Below are 26,049 nucleotides of genomic sequence, written 5' to 3'. Positions count from 1 at the left end.
CAATAGGAATGTCTTGTTTCATGTCTCCATTCTATTTCCTTTCTCTTCTCTTCTCTTTCTTTTTCTTACTCTGTCACCCAGGCTAGAGTGCAGTGGTGCGATCTCGGCTCACTGCAAACTCCACCTCCCGGGTTCAAGCGATTCTCGTGCCTCAGCCTCCCAAGCAATAGTAACTACAGGCACACCCCATCACATCTTGCTAATTTTTTGGGTATGCTTAGTAGACATGGGGTTTTGCCATGTTGGCCAGGCTGGTCTTGAACTCCTGACCTCAGGTGATCCACCCGCCTTGGCCACCCAATGTCTGGGATTACAGGTGTGAGCCACTACACCTGGCCTCTATTTCTTAAATACACTGATTTCATATATTGGGTACATCCCTGCTGGCAGCTCCAGGTTTCTATCCTGTTACAATACATCCAAGTGGAAAGGGAGCCTTCCCTATCATCCATACATCAAATATCATACGACTCTTTCGGCCTTGTTTGGGTTATGTGCCCTTTTTCAGGCAAATTGCTTTGGACAGGAGGAAAGCTATCACTGCTGGACAGGCCAGGGTTAAGGTCATATTATCAAAATTGCGGAGGTGCAGTTCTCCAGCAGTTGGGTTGGGAGACAGATGCTGGGAAGATGAAATCAACAGATGCCCACTTCACACAAGGGGTCGGGGGGAGGAATATGCTCCTGAAAAGCAGCATCCACAAAACAGCTCTTTTCCAGTGAGTGGTGCTTTTGCCACATGTTTGTGGAAAAGAAATGCCTTCTTCCAATGGCAGCTAATTAAATGAAGAGGCCAGAGTGGAAAGATAGCTGGGCCTATCTTTGCTCTGAGTACGCACGAGAGAGCTATTGTCTCTGAGTGCACAAGAGAGATTCCTGAGGGACTTAAAAAAAAGTTTACCATTTCCTGACATTATATGATTTATTTCTTTATTGTCCATCTTCTCCATTAGAATGTCAGTTCTGTGAAGGCGTGGATGCCCCAGGAAAGCTCCATGGAGCTCCATGCAAGCTCCGTTCCTAAATGTGTAAGTTTTGCTTACAGCTGGATTCCCAGATATATTGAAGAGTTCCAGAAATATTAATTGAAGGAATGTTGAGTAGACTAGGGAGATGTTAAGGAAGGAGGTGGGGTGTCATGGCGAAGTGAAGTTAACCAATGCATTACTTTGAGTCCGTAGACCCTGAGGGGCCAGCCACTTGCCTAGAATGAGGGTAGGAGTGAGATAATGTCAAAGAGGGCCAAGTGGAAGAGAATGGAATTGATCAGGATGGGCCTACAGCCTCTATCCATGTCCTAAAACATTCCGTAGCTTCTACCCACAGCACCCAGGGCTACTGAAACAACTTGTCTCAAGGTACTGAGGCACAGGTCTCTTATTTCTTCATAAACTTCATCCCATAACTGAAATAAAAACACAAAGAAACCCCTAAACTCACCCTTCTTCTCACTCTTCTACCCTTGCCCAAACCCACTTCCCAGAAAGAAGGGAAAACAGGGGGCCTCTGAGATAGAGAGGGGCCCACGTGAGGCTTTGTTGCAGATCTTTTGCACTAGCCACACCCTTGGGTAGGGAGGGCTAAGGTCCTAAAGTCTGCAGGGAGAGGCAAATAAGTCAGTGAAATGCCAGTATCAATGTTCTAGTGGCCTTATATTTACCCAGATACTAGAAAAGCATGGAAACATTTAGGTTGTACTAGAAATTGCTGCTCACCATACAGTGCCTGTGAAATAAAACAACTTTAATGTAGACATAAAAAGCTGTACATTATGAAATGTATAGCTATTTAGGGGAGACGTCCCGGAGCTTAACAGATGAACTCACAAGATTTCTTAGTGCTTCTGAAGACTTGTCAATTGGTCCAAAACATCCACATCTCCTCAGCATTATCCTACATGAGGAGTTCTCAAACTTGAGCATGCATTAGAATCACCTGGAGGATCTTGTTAAAACACAGGTTACAAGATCCCATTCTGAGAGCCTCTGATTCTGTAGTCTGGAGTGTGGGCCTGGGAATTTCCATTTTTAAAAAGTTCTGAGGTGCTGCTGCTGCTCCTCCAACCCCACTTTCAGAAACACTGACCTACATGATAAGGCAATTTTTTTCCTTTTCCATTTGCCAAATAAGACATAATTACTTTTTATTACCTAGTTTCTACTTTGGGGAGAGAGATGTGTGATATTTTAACTCAAGAGAATTCTCTGAAGATTTAAATTTCTGACCTAGTGAAGCCTCCAGCACAACAGACATAACAACCATTTCAGATGGTTGAGATCTGAATGTGATTAGAGTTAATAATAAATCTTTATGGATCAGGAATGGGGCAATTTTATTTGAATACAGTGACATTTATCCTGAGAACATACTTCACAAGACTTACAAGAAATACAGAGATTTTGGGGGAGATTAAAACTCTATTTTTAGCTCCATCCTTTTAGGGCACAAAGCAAATAACTGAGTTACTTAGATGCATTAGCTATAATAAAGTCCCTCACTGTAACAGTCCTAAAAGAGTGTCCCCTAATGCCTCAAACGAAACTGAAAAGTCTTAAGTTCAATAAGTAGTAGGAAGAATTCCTTCTCTTTTATTTTTGTCTATCTTTTTATCCCCTTTCTTCTCCTGTTCCTTGATTCATTTGAAAACTTGTGAGGTTTTCCTCAAATCATTGAGAAGTTGTTACACAATAGATGACACACAGGCAGGGTTATTTTTAGATTACAGTCATTGTTTTATTCACAGCAGAGCTGTGAATGTACCAAATTAAGATAACTCAATGCTTTTCTTGATTAATGATAGAAGTTGTTAAAAATGCACAGTGAAAAGACTGAAATCTCCAGGAGAGGACAGTCTCACATGGTAACAGGACTTTTGGGTTTTTCTAATCTGAACAAGATGCTCACCTTATTTCTGTTTCAGATCACTAAACCTCTACCACTCACTCCAAGCAACTAGGAATGCCCTGTCTCTTTCAGCCATGGCTCATAAACATCATATATTACACATTTTCTTCCTGAAGAAAGTAGAGCTTTGATCAATACAATTTGAATAGGGAGGCAGGTAAAGAAGGCTCTGCCATTTGCCCATGAATGTCTGATAAAATAAGGCAAAGTGGCAGCAGGTATGCAATAATGCAAACTGGGTGAATCAAGGCAAAAGGGATAATTGGATTGTATACTTGTGAGAGATTCTCATCTTTTGTTAAAATGTTCTTTAATACTGTTGTTGCACTTATTTTCAATAACATACTTAAGGTATAAACTGGTGCTAGAACTTAGGTCTTTGCCTTGACCAACTCCAGTTTTTAAATAAACTTTTTGTTTAATTGAAGTATAACTTATGAATGGAAAAGCATACAAATTCCAAGTCTACTGCTTGATGGATTTTCACAAGTGAACATACTCAGGTAACCAACATCCAAAATAGGAACTGGAATATCACCAGCATCCTAGAATCTCTCATGTCTCCTCCCACTCACTATCAATTCCCTCCCCTGGGAACTGACTTTTTTACTTCTATCACCACATACTAGTTCTTTTTTAATTTTAGGTTTTACAATTATTCATATTGATGCATTATTAGTTCATTATTCATTTCCGTTGATGTCTAGTATTCCACAGTATTGAGAATCAAAGGTACTTGCATCAGCCTGAACTTAACTATGGGACTGAGAGCTGAAATCACCTGTGTCAATATTACTGCTTTTATGCCTCAAGAAAGTCTTGCCAGGGAAAATGTGATTGCAGAACAATAAAGTACTATACTATTTGTATTGGGAAATTCTGCAAACCAATTTGTACAATCAGTTTGCTTACTTAGGTAAACAGCTCACTTAATCAGGACAATAGTTTGCTCTTCATAAAACTCATCTCCAGACTGTCGCCTTACTATGTCCACCAGTCCTAAAATACTGTGTCATGAACTTCACACATTCCTATCAATTCCCCACCTGGAAACACTTGCCTTAACCTTGTGAATCCAGAACCCCAAAGTCTGTATATATTCCTCTCTGATTTCTCTTTTTAGAGACACTAAGACTCTGTAAACTTTGCTTGGTCAACAGGTTTTTCTGGTGGTCTTTGTGAGGAGGTTGACAATATGAATATTTCCCAATGTATCTACCCATTCTAATGTTGATGGGCATTTGGGTATTTCCAGTTTGAGGCTATTATGAATAGTGCTGTTGTGAACATTATTGTATTTTGATACACATATGTATATATTTGGGATCGGAATTTCTAAGTCATTGGTAACCATATGTTCAATTTTAATAGATTCAATAGTTTTCCAAAGTGATTGCACCAATTTATACTCCCAGCAGAAGCAAATGCAAGTTTGTTTCTACATCTTCTCACCAATACTTAATAGTGCCAGTCTTTTTGGTATTAGCCATTCTAGTGGCTGTGTAGTGGTAGCACATTGTGGTGTAATTTGTATTTCCTTGATGATTATAATTATTCTCTTTTCATATGCTTATTTTTAAACATTTTATTTTGAAATATAGACTTACAAGAAGTTTATTCCTTATTTTCTCTTTGGCTCCTGCTTTTGGAATCATCTCTAGGAACTCTGCGTATCCCCAGTTTGTGAAGATTTGTTTCTGTGTTTTCTTCTGAAAGTTTTATAGTAAAATAACAGGTTTTACATCCAGATAGACGATTCATTTTGAGTCAATTCTTATACAAAGTGCGATGTTTAGGTTAAGGTTCAATAGTGTGGTGGTTAGTATCCATTTACATGCTTATTTTCCATTGGGTATCCTTTTTTACAAAGTACCTATTTTTTGGCTGTCTTCGATTGAGTTTCTAAATTTTTCTTGTTGATTTGTATGAATGTTTTGTTTATATTTTCCTTTTTTACTTCAATATGTTTTGGGGGAACATTACATGGCTAAGTTCTGCAGTGGTGATTTCTGAGATTTTGGTGCACCCATTACCCAAGCAGTGTACATGGTACCCAATGTGTAGTCTTTTATCCCTCACCCCCCTCCCACACTTGTTGTATTTTCTTATTAATTTGTATGAATTCTGTATAGGTGCTGGATACAGTTTTCTTGTCAGACACATGTATTGCAAATATCTTCTCCCATCTTCTGATTGCCTTTTTACTCTCTGATGGTGTCTTCTGATTAACAAGTTCTTAATTCTAATGAAATTCAAGTTATCAATTCCTTGAAACACTGAAATTCAATTTATTAGGCCTTATGATTAGTGCTTTTCATATCACATCTAAGAACTCTTTTCCTAAACCCTGGTAATGAAGATATTCTTCTTTGTTATCTTCTAGAATCCAGAAACTTTATTATTTTATCTTTCTTGATTATATCTACAGTCCTTCTAGAGCTGTATTTTGTGTATCATGTGAGTTAGCAATCAAGATGAATTTTTTTTCCATATGGATTTCCAATTGGCCCAGCATTGTTTATTGAAAAGACCATTTTCTCCCCAATTACACTGCAACATCACATAAAAAATTATGAACTATATAGGAAACGAGCCTGTTGCATGACAAGAGTGATGCATCTTGATGCAAAATTACCATGATGACTGATGTTTGACTCTTGCATACCAAGGTGTTCTGCAGCAAGGTCTTTAAACAATGCTCATAGCACAGACAACCCCTCATAAAGCTGCTTCTCTGACCTCTCCAGTAGTCACAAGTTTCAGCAAGAAAGTCTGAGGTATGACCAGCTGTACGTCTTACCATAAAAGCTTCCATAGAAAGGATACTTTCTAGAGGGTGGATGCAGGGATTTATTGTCTTACAGCCACCAGAAACATGGTTTCTGGTTGTAAGTCCCTATTAAATATTTTCTTTTTTCTTCTCTGATCAATACATCTCAAAACAGAAGGAAAAAAAAATCAATATTTTCTCTCTGAGAAACTGGTTTTTTCAGCCTCTTCCTTCAGCCTTTCAGCTCCCTTGGCCTTTGGGGGTAGGTTTGCATATACCTGCTCACCACGGAAGGGACTGTGTATGTGTGGGTCTGTTTCTGAGCTTTCAGAGAATTGGATTGTGCAATTGCGGGAGCTGGTTGAACAGTCTCTGTGAGGCTGTTGTCTCCACGTGTGATACTGGAGTGGAAAGTCCACGAGGCAGGCAGTCAGGCAGGGAAGACTCTGGAAGGCTGGAACTCAAAAGCACAAGCTGGAAATCCACAAAGAACTGAAACCTTTGTCTTGTTGCCTCTGACCTTGGTGACAAGGGTATCCTGCCGAAGCTTGTGCCCTTCATTACAAAGCTAAACACGTACCTGACCCAGGAGTCAGGGAAGATGAAGGAGGATCCAGGAGAACGTAGAGCAATTGCAGGCCCAGTTGCTGCTTCACACCAACAAGGTGAATTAGCATGACAGCAACAACACGTGTCAGCTGCCAAGGCTGTGGCTTGTCTTCCAAACCTCCCACATCTCTCCCTGACTGTCCATGCCAATCAGAAACATGCAAGAAAGGGAATTCGGCCCAGCCAGAGGGACACTTCCAGTATTTGTTACAGATGATTCATAATATCTTTGTCTTTTTTTGTCAGGAAAAGGAGATGGAGATGTGTTCCCTATACGATTAGTTTAATTTGGGTAAAGAATTTTAGGTTGCACTTCTTTTCTTTCAGCACGTCACATATGTCATTACATTGTTTTCTGGAGTCCTTTGTTTTTATTAATTTAATCAGCAGTTAGTCTTATTTTGTTTCTTTAAAAGTCATGCATCTTTTTATCTGGTTGCCTTTAAGGTCTTCTCCGTCTCTGGTTTTTAGTAGTCTTATTATGATATACCTCAGTATGTTTTCCTTTGTATTAATCCTCCTTGGGATTCATAAAGATTCTTGAATTTATGTCGTGATAACTTTCGCATGATTTAGAAAATTCTTGGCCAATAATCAAATATTATTTCTCCCTATTTTCTCTTTTCTCTCATTGTGGGACTCTAAGTATTTATATTTTAAACTTTTCATTATGACCCAAATGTCTTTTTCTTTTTTGTTAAATACATCTTCATCTTATTTTCTCTCAGTGCTTCAGTAGACATTTTCTACTGATTTGTTTTCCAGATTAATGAATCTTTTTTCAGTTAATCTGCTGTTAAAGCTATGTTTTGTAGTCTTAATTTTAGTTATGGGACATTAATTAGAATCTCTAATTGATTTTTTAAATGTATTTTCATCCTCTGGTGAAATTTTCTATCTTGTCATGTATTTTCTTGAATACATTAATAGCTATTTTAAAGTCTGTATCAACTAACATCAGTATCTGGATGCTTGTCAGTCTGTTTCTTTTATTTTTTTAGTTTAAACAAATTTTTATTACACAAAGTTGTCACATAATTGGATATTTTCCTACTTTGTATACAATTCTTACTCTCTACAGAAAGGCTGCTTAACTTTTCATCTGGTGATAGTAAGCACTAAAATTCTGACTTATAGAATAGTAAAAATACCTCTGTGATTTAAGTTGAAAGAAGTACATTGGTACATGGTGGTTGCACCCAATATCAGGAATGCACAAATGTCCTTTTATTCAAAAATACAAAATAAATTATCTGTAGGCATGGACAATGGCAGCAGTAACCCATTATATATTGTCAACTGAAACCAGTAACTGATGGTTATAGTGATTTTCTTAAACATCAGCCTTCAGTCATTTTCTCCAACTGACTTCTCTGAAGTTATTGGTGAGGAACACTGCCTTGAGCTTCCTGTTGCAGTTCATTAATAAAGCACTATTCTAGGAATAAGAACATCTCACCTCCCATTCCACCCACTGCACCCATTCCAGGGTTCTTCTCTTCTTTAGAAATTTCTATAACTACAACTTATGATGTAGTTAACAGAGAGTCCACCCCATTAGCACCCAGTAAAGCAGTTCTCACAATCTTTGTTGGGTCAATTTTTCCTTTTTCCACTATATTCATAATATAGCATCATCACCAACTGCATAATTTTCTCAACTATCAAAAATCCTTCAACACTTGCATGCTTAGCAACAGTAACTTCAGGATTTTTGAGTGTTCTTTTAATAACTTCTATACCAATTTTTAAATCTTCATTAGCTGGAGTTAATGAATCCAAGGCTCGAATGCCTTGGAGCAGGGCACAACCCCCTCCCAGAACAATGCCTTCTTCAACAGCAGCTCTTACAGCATCAAGGGCATCCATAACTCTTTCATTCATTTACTTTGACATCACCTGTCCCACCAGCCTTCAGCATTGCTACTCCATCTGAAAGTTTTGCCAGACATACATTGTTTTTCCTTTTCATATTCACTAGTTGTAACATCTAACTGCTCAATGATTACTTGAATACATTTTTTAATTTGAGCCTTAAAAGAAAAAACCTTTTCCTTTTAAAAGCATAGCATCATATTTGGTCAAAATGACCTCTCCATTTTTTTCTAAGTTACGAGGCTAAATAGCTTCAAGATTGAGGGCTAACCCCTCTTCACTAACCACTAGACCACCGGTAGCAATAGCTATATCTTCACGTTGGTTCTTTCTGTTGTCACCAAAATCTGGAGCTTTGACTGCTATGATCTGAAGACCAACTTTTAGCCTATTAAAAATGAGTGTACTTAGAGCTTCTCTATCAATATCTTTAGCAATTATGACCAAGGACTTACAGTGAGGATTGGCAATTTCAAGAGCACGTACAGTGGTCTGGACACTAGAAATTTTCATTTCATTCAATACAACATAGGTATCCTGGAATTCACATTTCTAATCTTTTGATGTATTGATGAAGTATGGAGAAATATAGCCTCAATCAAACTTTATGCCTTTAATAATTTCTAATTCATCATTCAGTGTTTTTGCATCCTTTACTGTGATGACACCCTTTCTTCCAACCTTTTATTTGCATCAGAAATGATGTTGCCAATTTCTTTGTCTCCATTTGCAGAAATCGTAGCAACCTGAGCAATTTCTTCAGGGGTTGTCACAGTTCAGACACCTTCTTAAGTTCAGCAATTACAGCATCAACAGCTAACATCACACTTCTGATTTCCACAGGATTAGCACTTTCGCTAATCTTTTCAAAGCCTTCCTTGGCAAAAGAGCATGCCAGTACAATAGCTCTGGTGGTGGCCTCCCCAGCTTCCTCATTTGTGTTATTAGCAACATCTTGAACAAGTTTAACTCCAATATTTTTATGTTTATCCTTTACATCAATTGACTTTGCAACAGTCACACCATCTTTTGTTACTTTAGAACTTCCCCAGTTGATCAATCATTGTTTTTGGCCCTACTGTAACAGCTACAGCATCTGCTAAAAAGTCTACACCTTGAAGAAATAAGGCTTGGGAATCTGCAACAAATTTTACATCTTTGGCAAAATCCCAAGTGAGATAAGGGGCTAGTACCCTAGACATCGGTCTCATCTGGCAAAAGACTGTGGGTAATTGAAGCATTTCTGTGGGATGGCAGTGGGGCGTGGGTGCGGTGAGGCAGGTCATCAGTGGCGAGTGAGGGATGAGTCTATTTCCATGTTTTTTATTAAATGGCTGAAATTATGCATTTTACACTATGGAAGTTCTTTCTAGATAATGCTGTTTTCCTCTTGAGAAGTATTTTTTTGTTTTGTTTTGTTTTTAGCTTGTGAGACACAGAGTAGGAACATATCATCTTCATCTGGTAAGGACTCCGTGTGATTTAGAGTTGGATTTCAGCCCTTTCGTTTCTTATTTGCCTACTGAAATTCTGGGGTGTATACCAGGAATTCTTTACGTTGGCAAATCCTGAAGACTAATTTTAACTCACTAGCACCAAGAGATGCCAATAGCTCAGCTTCAGTTCTCAACCTGACAGTATTCACTTTCCTCTTGGTTCTCCTCTTCTTGGCCTGTGCTGCTTCTATATCAGTGAAAACCTAAGGGAAATAGAGAAAGGGAATGTTGGGTTGGCTTCAGTGAATTTTCTTTCTCTCAGTGATCTTGGTTCCACAATTCCTGGTTACACTGGTGGCTCTCTGATGCCTTCAGACAATTTAACTTTGTTTTGTTTTTGTGTTATATTAGCCATTCTAGTTGTTCTCAGCTAGAGGATTGATTGGCCACAAATCTGTCATAGCCAGTAGGAGGAGACCCCTCCATTCCCTTTGATTCTGTCTCTGACTCCAGCCAATACCTGCCTTCAAGGACCAGAACACTTTTACTTACTTTTGATTGATCAAAACCTCTTTAATTCTGTTGACAGAGTTGTTCAAACACTCTTTATCTCCTCCCCTTGTCCAAGGCAAGCCCTTCTCTGGAGGATCATCATAAGAAAACCAAAGAGAAAGATGGCCCTGCATTCTAGGGTCAAGTGAACTGTTTACAAAATCCTTAAGTCCTCAAACCCAGTCTCCTCATTTGCCCTGACCCTGCCCGTCCAGGTGGAGTGAGGAGCAACACTAACTCAGTGCTCATCCTACTAGAAGCTCCTGCCTCATGACACTGTAATCATTTGTGGAAGCCTAGAAATGTTTCTATCATTTACTAGACTAAATTCCTTAAGGAACTTTTATTGTCTGTATATTCAATTGCCTTTTCATGTGACAGTAACTTTGTTAAATTTTCTCTAGAGAATCAACAAAGATAATTCAGTCATTTCTCTACTGTAGTTGTTTAAAATGTGCTTTTAATTATTAACAATTTTTAATTTTGTATTAATTTCTTTTTTCTGATTACTTTTTACTAATAGTATTTACACTGGAAATGATCAATTTGGGGAAAACTTCCATTAAGTTTCTCCATATTTGTAAGGTTTTTCCACAGACTAATATCTGCCTTGATATATTTCTCTTCCAAGCTCACATCCTTTTGATGCTGGGTATCACTAGACACATTCAAACTGCAATACGACATTGATCTCTGCTCCTTTGGTTACAACACTGGGTGAGTCAGCACAATGGGAGGTAGGATGATTCTTAGAAGCCACCCCCATACCATAACACATAGCCATAAATTAACTGTAAACATAAATGAATGTGAACCACACAAGTACACCTCACTAAATCAAAACAGCCCAAATTAGCTTACCCAAACCCTTAGCTAGGTCCTGTGGCCACTCCAACTCTATCTGACAGGAGGGGAAGTGCAATGAAGGAAAAATTACAGTAGAAACAGACAGCTGTTTTGACTGATTATGGTTAAAATGTATTTGCAGATTTTACAGAAACATGTTACTATGAGAACATACTGCCCGGGCCCTTCCCAGGGCCTTACGGGGGCCATGAAGCTTAAACTTCATTAGCTTCAGGGTAAATCTACCTTGTATTTAAATATTATTAAAGACCACCCCCTGCAAAGAGTTAACTAATTTAGAATGTGGGCTCTGAAATAATCATGGACCAAGAAAAGAGGGCTAGGTCTTTTCCCTTTATATAAATTCATACATAAGGTCTTGGAGAGATTCAGTACCACATCAACCCCCTTCCCCTAATAGTCTTATATCAATAGGACTTCCCAAGGGAACAAAAGAGCAATAGTTATTCCCCAAATCCTTTCTCTCTTTCCCTCCAAGTCTTCAGTCCAATACACTTGTAATATTATTTAATACTTTGCCTCTTTAACCTTAAATGGAACTAACATTCATCAAATACCTATTACCTGTCAGACGCTGTTACCCAATATCTTCACATTATTGCCAGATAATTAGGGCAACAATTCCTGAGGACATAATGAAGGTATAGTTGCAATGAGTCAATTCCAGTCACTGTAGATGGGAGGTCATTACTTATGTACATATTTATGTTTCATATATTAATCTACAGGTTATGTTTAAAGTATAAGGATTTATATAAATTTTCTAGAATAGGATTCTATTGGCTGTGTTTATGTCTTTATATAAAATTTAACTCTTAAAATAGGATTCTTCTTGGAGGTATGTGTGAAAGTGATTAAGAATTGTTTATTTGGTAAAAGTTGGTGGAGATCAGTTTGTTGTTTGTTTCCCAACACCTGCATTAACATCCATGTGCACACAGTTTTTTTTAAAGCAAATTCAAATAAGGAAGGAGCAAGATAAAATACTAGATTTATCTATCACACGACTATAATAACTATTATACTGTATATACAGCAAATACATAAGTCAGCTCTAAATGTTTTCTGATACTGCACACTTGTTTTCTTAAGATCCACAAAATGCTGATGAGTGAAATATGGCTTTTTATTTGTTGACTCAACAACCAGAAAACTAATTAGGGCTAGAGGCACATGCATTCATCAACTTAGAACCCTGTCAAACCCTGAAAGGTCTGAGGCAGTGGTAGCTAAATTGATGTTAGGAATATGTGAGTTCTTCTTTCTTAGGAAAAATAAGATCTCAAAACATTTCTTGGACATGGAAATTGCTTAGAACATATTTAATGCTTTAAGTGCAAATATTGAAAATGTTGCAATATTGAAATTCTATTACCGGGGAGGAGACATGGTATCTGGCTGGGACCAGAGTGGCGGCTCTGCTGATGGTCAGCTCTGGTGTGGGGCAAAGTCCTTCACCATGCCTGGCACCACTAGGTTGCCAGGCAGCAATGAACTGTGATTAAAATCAAGAAATCAGGACTCACATTTTCATTGGAAAAAGGCTGAAAACTCACTTCAGATATAGAAATGGTGCTAAAATGTGACCATTTCTATGCCCCTCAGATATTCTGTACCCACAGAGTATTTTCCCTCCATTCTTTCCTACATCAGTCAGAAGATGGATGAACCACCTATGGCACCAGAAAAGGCAGCAGCTGAAGGCACAGAGCCCTTCACCCCATTCTTCCCTGAACAGGAAACCTCAAAAACACTTGTCATTTGACAGAGTTGATGTCACAAATGTCAATCATTACTAAGTAATGTTTATTGTATTCCTGGAGTTGCTCTAGATGCTACAAATCATCTGTTACTACTGGTACAACTGAGAATTGCCAGTCACTTCCTTCTTCATGTGGGTATCTTATGTTTCCAAATTGTACCAAGAAGTAATTGTTCTGACATTTGGAGGCAGCCCTCCCCACAAGTGTTTTGCTGCCCAGTACAAAAGATAGTTGTGGGTTTTTTCCCCAAATCTATGCATACTTCTCTTATTTCTTATGCCATTTTTTTTTGGCCAGGAAATTATACAACCCAAGGTCAGTGTTGCTTTCAAAGATAATCATAGCTGCCATGTATTGAGCAGCTATTGTTTTGTTTAACCATTATAAAAACACTGTGAAGCAAGGAATCCTTTTCCCATTTTGAGACAAGGAAATGGAAGTTCAGAGAAGTCAAGCCTCTTGAGCAAGGCTACAAAGTAAGAAATAAGTCCAGGATTCCAAGCCCAGTTTGTTTGAACTCAGAGTCTATGGGATGCATAGATGGATATATATTGTGGGGGAAACAAACAAACAAACCTGGAATTAGAAATGACACCAAATTCTATTAAGTAACTCCCCTGTACCTTGCCTCTCCGGGATAAACATCTCAAATTGCTACAATCCTTCTTTCTATGACATAGTTAGAGATTCCTCATCCCTCTGGTCACTGTCTTTTAGACCTACTTGAGTTTGTCAAAGGCCCTATTCAGGCCAAAACAAAACACAGTGCTCCAACTGCCTCTAACCAGTGCAAAAAAGACCAGAACCCCCGGCTTCTCTTGGGAGGGATACTGCTGAGAAATAAAGGTCAAGTTTAAAGCACAGTTCTACATGTGTGATGGTTCCCAATGCATAGTAGTGCTTGTACTTTCATCACTGCAGCCAGCTCTGGTGCTAATGCTTAGAACCTTGACCATGTTCTTCTCATATGGCAGCTGCATTCAACACAACTCTGTGGTCTTTCTCAATAGAGTGATCACTCAGATGTGTCTTCCTGCAGCCCCCACCCTTGTGTAGTTCATTGAGGGGGACACACCAGTCATTCAATGGCTCTGGCTTACACTGCCTTTGTCTGCTCTGGGCTGTGCACTTTCTGATTATCTTGCAGGGTCACTTATTCACACTGAAGAGGCAGCTATTAAAATTGAAATCCAAAAGGGGCAGAGAAGAATGAGGCTCATAATATTCATCGCATTTCTCCAGTTCTGCTGTTCTTATTTCACTTTACCCTTAGCCTTTTGACTTCAATATGGTGTTATTTTCTATTACAATACTCCACTGTTTCTGTGGTCATTATTATATTTGTTTCTCCCAAACCAAAGATGGAGGTGGGAGAATTAAATCCCTTTGTCAAAAGTGTAGCAGAGGCACTGTGTCCATAACACGCCCATGTTCATGCCTCTCTTTCCATAAAGATCCAACTTGTATCCTGCTCTCCATAGAACCTCTTCTGATGGCCCCCAGCCCCTGGTAATTTCTCCTTCTTCCAGCTTCTGTGTGCGATACTGCGAGATACTGGAGGGATCTTTGTCTGGAAAATTACACCTCTGTCATACTGGATTCTTGCATGCTACCTTTGTTTGGGTTAGTGCTGACATTTTTAGAAGGCTGGGATCCTCTGAATCATCAGCACCTGGGGCTTCAGTACAGTAACCTTCAAGGTTGTGGCAACAACAAACGTCCTTAGCCCCGCTGCTCCTAGCAGAAGGTGTCTTAGCACAAACAGGTGATGCTTTAAGTTCACGGATAAAGTTTGGTGAGTGCCAATAATGAACAAAGGAGTGGAAACTGAAAGGGACGAACAATTCCAGAGACAAGACTTTGGGATCTTATCACGATGGTAACCCTTTGGGAACTGGGAACTGGATCAATATTCTGGGATCCTGGGATCTCTGTAAAACAAAACAAAACAAACAAAAACAAAACAAAAACTCAGAAAACAAAGCAATATTTGCTTTACTGGATATGGAGAAAATTTATCTAGCAATTGCCTAGTAACATAACTAATAATATAAATTGATGATTAAAAAAATAAACTGCAGGCCAGGCACAGTGGCTCACACCTGTAATCCCAGCACTTTGGGAGGCTGAGGCAGGCAGATCACGAGGTCAAGAGATGGAGACCATCCTGGTCAACATGGTGAAACCCTGTCTCTACTAAAAATACAAAAATTAGCTGGGCGTGGTGGCATGTGCCTGTAGCCCCTGCTACTCGGGAGGCTGAGGCAAGAGAATCACTTGAACCTGGGAAGGGGAGGTTTCAGTGAGCCGAGATCGCACCTCTGCACTCCAGCCTGGCGACAGAGCGAGACTCTGTCTCAAAACATAAATAAATAAATAAATAAATAGAATAAAAGAAAATAAACTACATTCTCCTTTGGATTTTGGATTGCGTATATGGATATATGGAATAATTCCAAGGGCTGTGAATATGAAGAGCAACCAGAGAGAACCTGCGCTGAAACTCACATGGTTTGTGGATGTGGATACCACAATGTGAAGAAAAGAGCCCTAAGACGTGGGTTTCATCTAGCTTCTTTCTATACTTTTCATGCTGGCTCTCAGTCCTAAAGCAGGTCACTCTCTGTGGTTATGTTTTCTCATCTCTAAAATGAAGGGATGAAGGTGTTAAATTTCATGCTGTCTAAAACATTTCCAACTGTAAAATTCTCTTTCTAAGCTATTCTCATTCCAGCAGGAAATCATTTTGTTTTCATTTCTACGTATCTTTAATTTTAGATAATCTCACGCCTAGAAATGGTTCCATAAAAGGATAAAGTACTTGAAATCACTCTCTCTCTCATCTGTTTTTTGTATACATAGAAAATGTCTGTTATCAGTGATTTCTGGGGTTGGGAAAGTGATTTTTACTTTTCTCTCTACTGCTGTGCTATTAGATTTTTTTAAAATAATAGCATACATTTATTAAAAATATGAAAATGAAAACTATGCCCTTTTACTTTCTGGATTTCCAAGAATAGGACATATGAAGTGAAGTTAAATTAAGCTCATCAAAGATAAATTAACTTAAATTGTTATTTTGTTGATTGAATTTTTGTAGGTAGTTTTTGATAAAATGTTGGAAAATCATTTAAAGAGATGAAACACACCCTCATTGTTCCAGCTTCTTTGTGTAGATGATAGCAAGGTTTTATAAAAAGGAATATTCAATGAACTGTGTGTATATGAGTGACTTTGGATTTTTTCCAGTTTCAGTTCTCTTTCAATACATATTGAAAACAGCAGAGACCCAGGAATTCTTATCTAAGTTCTGTGCCAAAACAAACGATCAGGTTACACCTGTTTGGCTTACACTACCTTGGAAACCACCGGGCTTAAAGCACTAGTTTGCTTTCAGGGAAACAATATAATCAACTCATGCTTTTTTAAATCAAATGAGTAACTGACTGGATCTCTTATTAATCTCCACATCTGTGTCAAGAGGTAAGTTAAGCTTATTTTTCTTACGATAGATTTTGTCTATTTAAAGGGAAAATTGCATTTCTTGTAATTGGGTAGTCATTACTTCTTTTTAAAAAGTTTCAGTGACAGAAGTTATCCAAATTATTGCAAATCTCATCATACTGCCGTTCAGTTTTGTGCCGCATCACATGTGCTCTTTCTGGATAAGCTGCCACGAAGTAAGGTTGCCTATGTAGAATGTGTGGTTGACTCTAAAGCTTTCAGAGAGTGTAGCTAAGAAAGAATGCCGGACCTGAGCAAAAAGTGTGAGGGCTGATGTGAATGAGCAGGACAAGGGGGCACAGAAGAGCAGTCCAGGACCCTCTAGGGACATTTTCTGTGTGGATGGAGGGCAACTTCAGCACTGTTTCTAATAGGGGATTCTCTAAAAATGACAATGCTTATACAGGAAATTTAAAAACCTTGCAAGTGGTGTGTATACACATATGTCGGCCTGTGTGGGTACTGTTCTTTCTACTCAGTATTTCATGGATTCCCAGTGTCAAAAATTATTTTGTTAAATATACAATTATTTACATGTATCAAACCTAAAACTGCATGTAGATTTATGGCTCTTATGCATCTACATTTACAAAATAAAAATTGAACATTACAAAACCAATACAATTAAAATAAAGTTTAGCAGACAGAAGATATGTTGCTGAAACTAAATCACTACTCATTGAGAGAACCAGCTACTGACTATAGAAGCCTGATTCTTTGAAGCTGGGCTCACCTGTTCTGTGGGCCAGGTGATGGCTTGTCTGTTGTCTACCACTTGTCTCCAATCAAACTACTAGCAGGCTTCATTCCTGCTGTACATCTACCCATCGTGCTTCATTTATTTGGCTTTCTCTTGAGCATACCCATTATGTGTTGTTTCTCATAGGCTGAAATAATTAAAGTTCTGGTACTTGGTTCCAGTATGATTTTAAGTACTATGTAAATGTTTTATGCAAAGGGCCAGATAGTAAATATTTTAGGTTTTGAGGGCCATCCTGTCTCTGTCGCAACTACTCCACACTGCAGTTCTAGCATGAAAGCAGCCATCAACAACAGTAAACATTTAGGCATGGCTGAGTCTCAAAAAGTGTTATTTACAAAACAGGTGGTGGACTGGATTGGGCCTGAGTGCTGTGTAGTCTGCAGAATGCTCATAAATATGAGTGCAGAAATGCTGACATCCTTTGGCAGTCCTGAAATACGAGCTGGTCATTCAGCTTTTTTGCTTTTCTGTTTGTTTTTTAAAAGCTTAGGAATATGAACGTACATATAAACGTCTTGTAGACACTTGAGAATATAACAACAAACCCTCAGGGGACCACAGATTGGGAAACAATGTTTTAGGGATTTTCCAAATAGGCCATCTTCAAAAATAAAAATGCCTCATTCAAACAGGGAATTAGAGTTTGCTAGCGTCAGCTGACACAACAGGACTCAGAGATGGAAAGATGCCTGTGGGAGGAAATAGTTTTCTTCAGGGGTTAGATGATTTGTATGCAAGGCAGAACAGAGTTATGAATGGACCAGAGAATCCAGCACTCAGGGGACAGCAGAGACTAGCCATGTAGAACTAGGGTTCTTCTACTGCTGGATTTGCTAGTGACTTATTGGGAGTGTTGGATGAGTCTCATACCTCTCTGAGTTTTTCAGTTTTTCCATCACTGAATTGAAGGTTGTACCATACATCCTGCTCACTACTGAAGATGGAGGTAAGCATTGGATGAGATGCTGTGAAATGCTGCAGAAATGGTCAAGTGCCCAAGGGTGAGCATTATTGTTACTAAGAGGTGAAAAGAGCTGGGTATGAAGGCTGATGGATTTTTCAGGGAGTGTCGCTGGCGTCTGCAAGGCAATTGGAAATCCAGTGCTCCTCAAACACAAGTTTCAAACCAGCACTTTTGGGGAATGACGAAGCAGCTCTCTGGCTCCCAGCAGTGCAAGGGCTTTTTGGATAGTATTTATGCAGGTAGCCTTGCCTGTCTTCCTCCCAGAGGCCAGCTTGACATTGCCTGAACCTCGCAGGAAGTAAAGCCTCCAGTGTTGGGCGAGAAGTTGCTGGTGTGGCAAAGCTCATACTGCAATAAAAGAAGAAAAGTGGGTTGCTCAACAGGGGTCTCAACAGTGTCACCACAATCAGAACTGGCACTCAGTTCCAAAAGTTCAGAAAGTCAGGCATATTGTTTACTCAGAGTTCAATCTATTCTAAGGGATTCATCCACATGAGCCAAGCCCAGGGACCTGATTTATAAAATGCATCTCCAGCAACTGGAACTCTTGTGTCTAATTTCAGGAGGACTTCCTTGCATAGCATAAACCATTTCAGCAAGAAAAAAATTATTACTCAGAAGGCTGCTTGCTAAATTGGCATAATGAGAATCAATTATTTTGTGTAGTATCTGAAATTCAACATTTCCTGTGCATTCTACACTTTTATTTGCTTCATCTGGCAACTCTAGTTCCTTCTCTTAAAGAACATGTGGTCTGTAAAGACATTAATCACAAAACAAGTACATGATTACAACTTATAAGTGGCATGAAGGAAAAAAGCCAACATAATGAACAAGAATACCAAGGAAGACCTAATTTAGATTAGTGGGGTCAGGGAAAGCCACTCTGACTCAGATTAAGAGGACCAGAGTATTGTAGGAAGGAGGAACAGAATGGATGTACTGTGTAAAGGAGAAACCAAAAGAAGGAAAGCATGTCTGGAATTCAGTATCCTTTGGAGATATGTAAGACAAGGTTGGAGATGCAGGCATGGGCACAACTACACAGGCTTTTGTTGTCCAGAAAAGAGTTTGGCCTTTTTCCCCCTACCCTCAATGCAACAGAAAACCATGGTAGGGCAGAGAAATGAGAATACACAGTCTGCATTTTAAAAGTTAATCTGAATGGATAATGGGTTGGAGGGGCAAGAATGAGAAAACGAGTGACAGCTAGAAAGCTGCTATGGTGTCTAGGCAGGAGATGAAGGTGGCTTGGATTAGAGTGGTGCAAGTGCAGATGAAAAGAGTGAAAAGTTTTGCTATGTATTTTAAAGGTAAAAACTTTGGCCTTGAATGTAGATTAGATGTGGGGTTTGAGGCAGAGAGAAGGATGAAGAATGACTTCCAAGTTTCTGGCTTCGACACTTGGGTGGATGGTGGTGCAATTTACTGAGGCAGAGAACACTGAGAAGGATCATTGCTTTGGCTGGGAGGCAGAAAGTGAAGAAAGTACTGGCAAGATTTCACTTCTGAATATTTTAAGTTTATGAGATGACATCCTAGTGGAGATGACAAGAAGGCAGCTGAAAGTCAGAGATGAGAGGTCTGCACTGGAGATACATGATTTGGGAACATTGACATATATGTAGAGGCAAGAAAGATTTAAAAGGATTCACTATATGATTTTTCTACATGGTAATCTTCCAGATGTCTGTTAATTGGCTTGCTTTGTAAACATTATTCTATAAACAGCTTTCTCCAATTGTTACAAGAACCAAATATATACGTATGAAAGAGTGATAGGTCTCTGATTTCATAGTGTTTCTTATTAGGTTTTCTTCAGATTTAATTTTTATATTCTTATTGTAAAGGATAAGAATGCCATTGTCTTTCCATCAGCAAAATATCTGAAAATAGGGGCCAGGCATGGTGGCTCATGCCTGTAATCCCAGCACTTTGGGAGGCTGAGGTGGGCAGATCGCAAGGTCAGGAGTTCGAGACCAGCCTGACCAATATGGTGAAACTCCGTCTCTACTAGAAATACAAAAATTAGCCAGCCATGATGGCAGGCACCTGTAATCCCAGCTACTCGGGAGGCTGAGGCAGGAGAATCGCTTGAACCCAGGAGGCGGAGGTTACAGTGAGCTGAGATTGCACCACTGCACTGTAGCCTGGGCAACAGAGCGAGACTCCATTTGAAAAAAATTTTTTTCAAATAGGATGGACACTTACCAGATAAGTCATAATTATGACATTTGATGCCATCATCCTCTGATTCTATTCAAAGATCAGTCACTTTTTTTTGTTGCCTTTCTTTTAGCAACACAGTATCTTACCTTCCTCCTACCTCTAAAATGCCCAACAAGGTACTTTCAAATGTTCAGTAAGATTACATAAATATCCTCTTGAGTAATATGGACAAACGCCCAGTGATACATGTCATGGGGAAACATAATATTTTTTTCCTTTTTAATCTTTGGGGCTTTGTTTTAATAATTCATAAAGACATTAACCTTTCCGGTAGGCTTAAGAATCCTTTTAATTTAATACAATTTTGTTTGTGTCCTGAAAACAAGGACATTGAAGTATTTATTCCCTGCTGAATAGGGCATTGTGTACATGTAGCTTTGTTTTCCCTGAAAATACCTCTTAGCCTTCATGTGTCTTCTCAGGGCTCTGGAATGTGGGCTTGCTCTATATTGCTTCCTCTGTAAGAGAATATGTATTATGCTCCCAACATGCATGCTGTTGGAACATCTCAGTTTTCTTAACTCCCTGTTTCCCCTCACATCACCATTTCCATGATTCTCTTTTGGCTGAGTCTATGCAGAAAACAAGTAGTATTAATTATTGTAATAGGAAACACGAGCTGAAAAGGCAAAGCTTTCACCTGAGAAATTATAAAGTAAATTAGTGGCAGGCCTGGAGCTCTAGCCCATATCTACTAGTTATGGTAGAAAGTTTAAAAAGTGGCTCTCGACTGGGAAGATTTTGTCTCCTCTCTCCCGGGAACATTTGGAAATATATGGAGACACTTTTGGTTGTCACAGATGGTAGGGGAGCTGGTTTCTAGCTGCTAGCGGCCAGAGATGCTGCTAAACTTCCTACAATGCATAGGACAGCTGCTGAAACAAATAATTAATCAACCCAAAATGTGTATGGTGCGAATGTTGAGAAACCTTGCTGTCAGATAATGGAAATTAGACTTGAGCCCTGCTCTGCATCTTACTTTGTGACCTCGAGAAAGTGGCTTCATTTCTGAGTCTGCCTTTTCATTTGCAAGACAAAACCACCACCATCATAAGGCAAACAAAGACAAAAAACAAAACAAAACAAAACAAAAAACCACCTTTCGGAGTGGTTTTGAGAGATCAATTCAAAAGCACAGAACAGAGTTCTGAGCATATCATGGACCCAACAAACAATGAATCAGGCCCATCCCACGGAGTTCAATGATAAGATGGAAGCAGTCAGTGCCAGAAAGAAAATGTCACTGAAATGAAAAAGAAGGCTCTTCAGATCCTTATTAGCTTTTATTGGGAAAAGAGCAAGAGATGCAAAGAAGTTTAAGAGAATTAAATAGCATCGAGGATGTACTAGAAGGTGAGGGGAGGAGATGATGAGACTGGAAATAGAACCTAGTGACAGTTGTAGGAGTGATGAGATTTCAGCAGTGACCTGGAGATGGATTTGAGATGCATTTAGGAGGAATCTGAAGAACTTTGTGGACAATTAAAAAAGGGTTATGAGAGAGGAGTCTAGGATGAATATGAGATTTCTGATGGGTGCTTTGATGTTGGTGATGCCATTCAATAAGAATGAAATCGAAGGGCAAGGAAAAGAACAAATTCAGTTGTAGATGTATCAAGTTCAGAATTCTTGTGGGACATTTAGATGATCACCACGAGGCAGGGAACTATGTAGGTTTATGGAGAGTCAGGAAGGTGAAAGCAGAAGTCGAATCCATGGGGATGAGTGAAATTTTCTAGGGAGAGCATGAAGAGTAAGAAAAGAGCAAAGGACAGAATTCTTAAGAGCTGGACAACAAAAACGAAGATGAAAGAATCAGGAGGAGTGAAACAAGAAGAGAGGGTAGAGTGGTGTAGAACTCAAGTCTGAAGAAGTTTCAGGAACACAAGTGCAGGCAACAGTGTCAAATGTTACAGGAAAATTACATAAAATTCAAGTGTCCACAAGATTTGGCAGTTGCATGACGGTGCTAACTTTAGCATAAATGTTAAGTACAATAATGAACAGAAAACCTAGACTCAATGAGTTGAGGAGTAAATAACAGTTGAGGAAGTAGAAATGAGGGATAAAGGAAGAAAGACTGTCAGCAAGATAAGCTATGAAGATTCTCCCTCTCCCCCACTAAAAATGGACACTTAAGCATATTTGTAGGCTGAGAGGAAGGAGACAAGGGAGATTGAAGACCACAGAATACAAAACAGGGAAAACTGACAGATCAAGAATGGGATATAGAGTGTGAATGATTATTTTGGGGCAAGAAGAGGGAGACTCTCCCTCCAAACTGGGTAAAGAAGGTAAATTGGGTGTGAATATGTCAGTCTGGAGGGTGAGGGAGAGGAAGTTTGTATTGGAGAGCTTTACTTTTCATTATCAAATTGGTGGCAAGCTGAGCTGCTGATATGGGATATGCGAAACAAGAGGAAGTAGGAGCAGGTAATAAACCTCAAGGATTGGGAGGGGCATTAACGAATTAGAGAAAGTGAGTAGAGACTACAGTGTCAACAATCTGGCATGTGAAGGACATCTCAAGATACCAGGATCACCTTGATATTCATATCTCATTATCTTCATATGAGTAACATGACCCATCCATCTTTAGAGGGAAGCAATAAACTAGAAAGATTTTGCCAACCACAGAATTGTTTGCAAATGGGGTAGTGGGCAGTGGGGTAGATGACCAACCAAATCTCAAATTAAAGTGGACATGGGATTAATTATGTCCATGGACCAATTGTATCATCTCCTTATATGTAAGCATATCCTTCGGGATTCTTGGAGAGCCCTAAACCACCAGAGTTGTTGTAATGCAGAAATTGTAATTTATCTTACATAATCCCTCAAATAGTAGAAATGATCTGTAGAATAGAAGTAAATGAATCCTGATGAAATTGTTTTATTTTGCAGAGTCTTGCCTTCTTTTGAGCCTAAGTCATGAGTTGGATGTTCCTCAGAGATCTCCTGAGTGGAGTAAATAAATACTCCACTGGGATTGGACGGATTTGGCTGGCTGTCGTGTTTGTCTTCCGTTTGCTGGTCTACATGGTGGCAACAAAGCATGTGTGGAAAGATGAGCAGAAAGAGTTTGAGTGCAACAGTAGACAGCCCGGTTGTGAAAATGTTTGTTTTGATGACTTCTTCCCCATTTCCCAAGTCAGACTTTGGGCCTTACAACTGATCATGGTCTCCACACCTTCGCTTCTGGTGGTTTTACATGTAGCCTATCGTGAGAGTAGAGAGAAAAGGCACAGAAAGAAACTCTATGTCAGCCTAGGTACAATGGATGGTGGTCTATGGTACACTTATCTTATCAGCCTCATTGTTAAAACCGGTTTTGAAATTGGCTTCCTTGTTCTATTTTATAAGCTATATGATGGCTTTAGTGTTCCCTATCTTATAAAGTGTGATTTGAAGCCTTGTCCCAACACTGTGGACTGCTTCATCTCTAGACCCACTGAGAAGACGATCTTCATCCTCTTCTTGGTCATCACCTCATGCTTGTGTATTGTGTTGAATTTCATTGAACTGAGTTTTCTGGTTCTCAAGTGCTTTATTAAGTGCTGTCTCCAAAAATATTCAAAAAAACCCCCAATTCCTCAGTGTGTGAGTGCCACAGCCTCAGACATGTTGAATGTGGTAGGAGAGGGATCCTACTCCAGAATCATCATTCACACTTGGCCATAAACATACTCCCACCACCTGAAGCAAAGCTACTTGGTGACACACAAGAGGGTTACACAAAGAAAACCTGCATCCCTCCTCAGCAAGGCCTAAGCTGAGTTGGAAGACAAAGCATGTCAGCCTTAGTATCATTTGGGAGGATTTTTTTTACATTGTCAATATGCTTTCAGTTATGAGCACTAGACAGAGGTCTCATTGTTTTGTTGTAGGGTTCTCCAGTATGTGGATAACATTAGTTGTTTTAGAATAGGTAATTGCAAATTAGTCTGAAGAAATCTAACAGGATTCTTTTAAGAGCTTAGATTTTTCAAGAAAAAACAAAAAAAGAAACCCTGTGTCAGTTTTCTGTTTTTTCTAACTATCTCATTACAATTTGTGCACAATGAACTGGAAAACATTAAAAGTGACACTTTAGACAAATGTGATGGCCTTCGAGCTGAAATGAAGGAACTGGCAATCTTTCCAAAGTGGCAGCCAAGGCCCCACTCCCTGTCCTACTCAATCTCTGTAGGGAAAAACTGTGGGATAGGACATTAGCCAGATGGAGACACACAGAGGAACATTCAACAGGAAGATCTCCAGGCCTTTTTCCGATTCAGGGATCCTTGGATGTAAGAGGACTAGAGGAGAGGGAGGAAAGCTATCATTTCAGTGGTCTCCAAATTAAGTACAAATATTACTGGGAGGTATCCCACTTAAGCCTGAACCAGCAGATGTTCAAAAGGGTCACTCTAGAGTCAGAAAGGCAGGTCCCCCAGAAGGCAACACATTCATAGGAAATGGAGGCCACAGAAAAAGAATGTGCCCACTTGACAATTACTTAAGATTTCTATTTAACCAAAAGAACATTGAAATACTTTGTAAATATTCATATTGTTGAATCTTTCGTAATCAGGAATTCCCTATGTACTATATAGTATGTATGTCCCAGTTTGCCTATAATTTAGTAGTATATCTCCCTCTAGGACAAACAGTAAAATGTGTACTATGTTGTTACAGTGGTGCAAAAATGTTTAAAAAGTTTATCACCTGTTTTGAAGACTAGAACTTTCTTTACTTTTCTTTATTTTTCTAGAAATTCACAGATACATTCTCTTTGGATTTAATACTCTTATATACACTTCTTCAGAATAAAAATAAAGGTATTTCACAATGCTCTTTGGCTGTCATTGGTATCTTTGCTAGACTGTAGTGGGTATAATTACTCTGTGAAATAAAACATGTTCTGACAACTTTAGAACAGGATTTGCAACACTGCTTGGTAAAGATAGCTCAGAAATTCTTCTTCTCCCTTGGGAATTTAACAGAAAATCAGGGCATAAAAATGTAATTTTAACTAAAGACCAATTATGTCTTCCATGCCTTGCCCTCTTCAGAATATAATCTCATTACAAGTCATATGCAATGAGGGTTATTTGGGTGATTACGTGGTCTACAGACTATGTCAGCAGCAGTGGTCATTATCTCTATCTTAAAGACTGTGTTCTAGACAATGGAAAGAAAGGTGAAATTTGTGGTTTACCCCTTTTTTCAATTTATAAGACAGATCACTGCTGGACTTGAGCTTACAACCATGTACTTTATCATTGAACATGAAAACATCTACCCTGCACGAATGCAGGTAATTATGAATTTTGTGTGTGTATGTGTGACAATAATAGGTGGTTAAAAGAAATTTAAGGTTTTTGAGACCCTGATTGTGGCACAGAATCTAGAAAACAGGGTTTCAGAATGCAGAACTGGAATGGAAACAAGGGATTTTGTCAGTCTGAGGATGAGTTTGATGCCAAAAATGTTTTGGGGGAGCTCAGTCTCTTCATACCAGTTATGGCAAGTTCTGCCTAAGCAAAAAAGTCCAACTGCTTGGCCATATATTCTTTGCATTTCCACTTTGTATAGAAAAGAAACTGAAAGGTAATGTGAGCAAGGGTAATGGCAGCGTAGATGTTTAAATAGGAAGGTGAGTGATTTTTGTTCCTTGAGTCTTGCTGGTAGTACCTTAATTTACAAGTAAGTTTCCTATGAGAACATTCTGATGAGTTTCTTGGGGTCAGTGAGGACCCAAAGTATTTGATTGAAATTGGCAGTTAATTTGTATCATATTTATTGTTTCTCTTGTTGGTAAATTAATATTT

At 39.0% G+C, this 26,049-nt stretch overlaps 1 protein-coding gene and 1 pseudogene across 1 annotated transcript; one reads left to right on the top strand and one right to left on the bottom strand.

The window, feature by feature from the left end:
- Positions 1-7,716: 7,716 nt before the first annotated feature.
- Positions 7,717-9,399, bottom strand: LOC112622622 (annotated as a pseudogene).
- A 6,804-nt stretch (positions 9,400-16,203) lies between these two features.
- Positions 16,204-24,230, top strand: GJB7 (gap junction protein beta 7). Its single transcript, XM_025384474.1, has 2 exons — positions 16,204-16,259; positions 23,141-24,230. Exon 2 carries the CDS (start codon positions 23,168-23,170, stop codon positions 23,915-23,917), a length of 750 nt encoding a protein of 249 aa, XP_025240259.1. The 5' UTR covers positions 16,204-16,259; positions 23,141-23,167; the 3' UTR covers positions 23,918-24,230.
- Positions 24,231-26,049: the final 1,819 nt, after the last annotated feature.

Source organism: Theropithecus gelada, chromosome 4 (assembly GCF_003255815.1).
Source record: "Theropithecus gelada isolate Dixy chromosome 4, Tgel_1.0, whole genome shotgun sequence".
NCBI lineage: Eukaryota > Metazoa > Chordata > Mammalia > Primates > Cercopithecidae > Theropithecus > Theropithecus gelada.
The sequence above is the reverse complement of the archived record's forward strand: the minus strand, read 5'-3'. Positions and strand labels throughout refer to the sequence as shown.

What these genes read in the sequence shown, in the direction of transcription:
- GJB7 (XM_025384474.1), top strand. Translation starts at nt 23,168, where the DNA reads ATGAGTTGGATGTTCCTCAGAGATCTCCTGAGTGGAGTAAATAAATAC.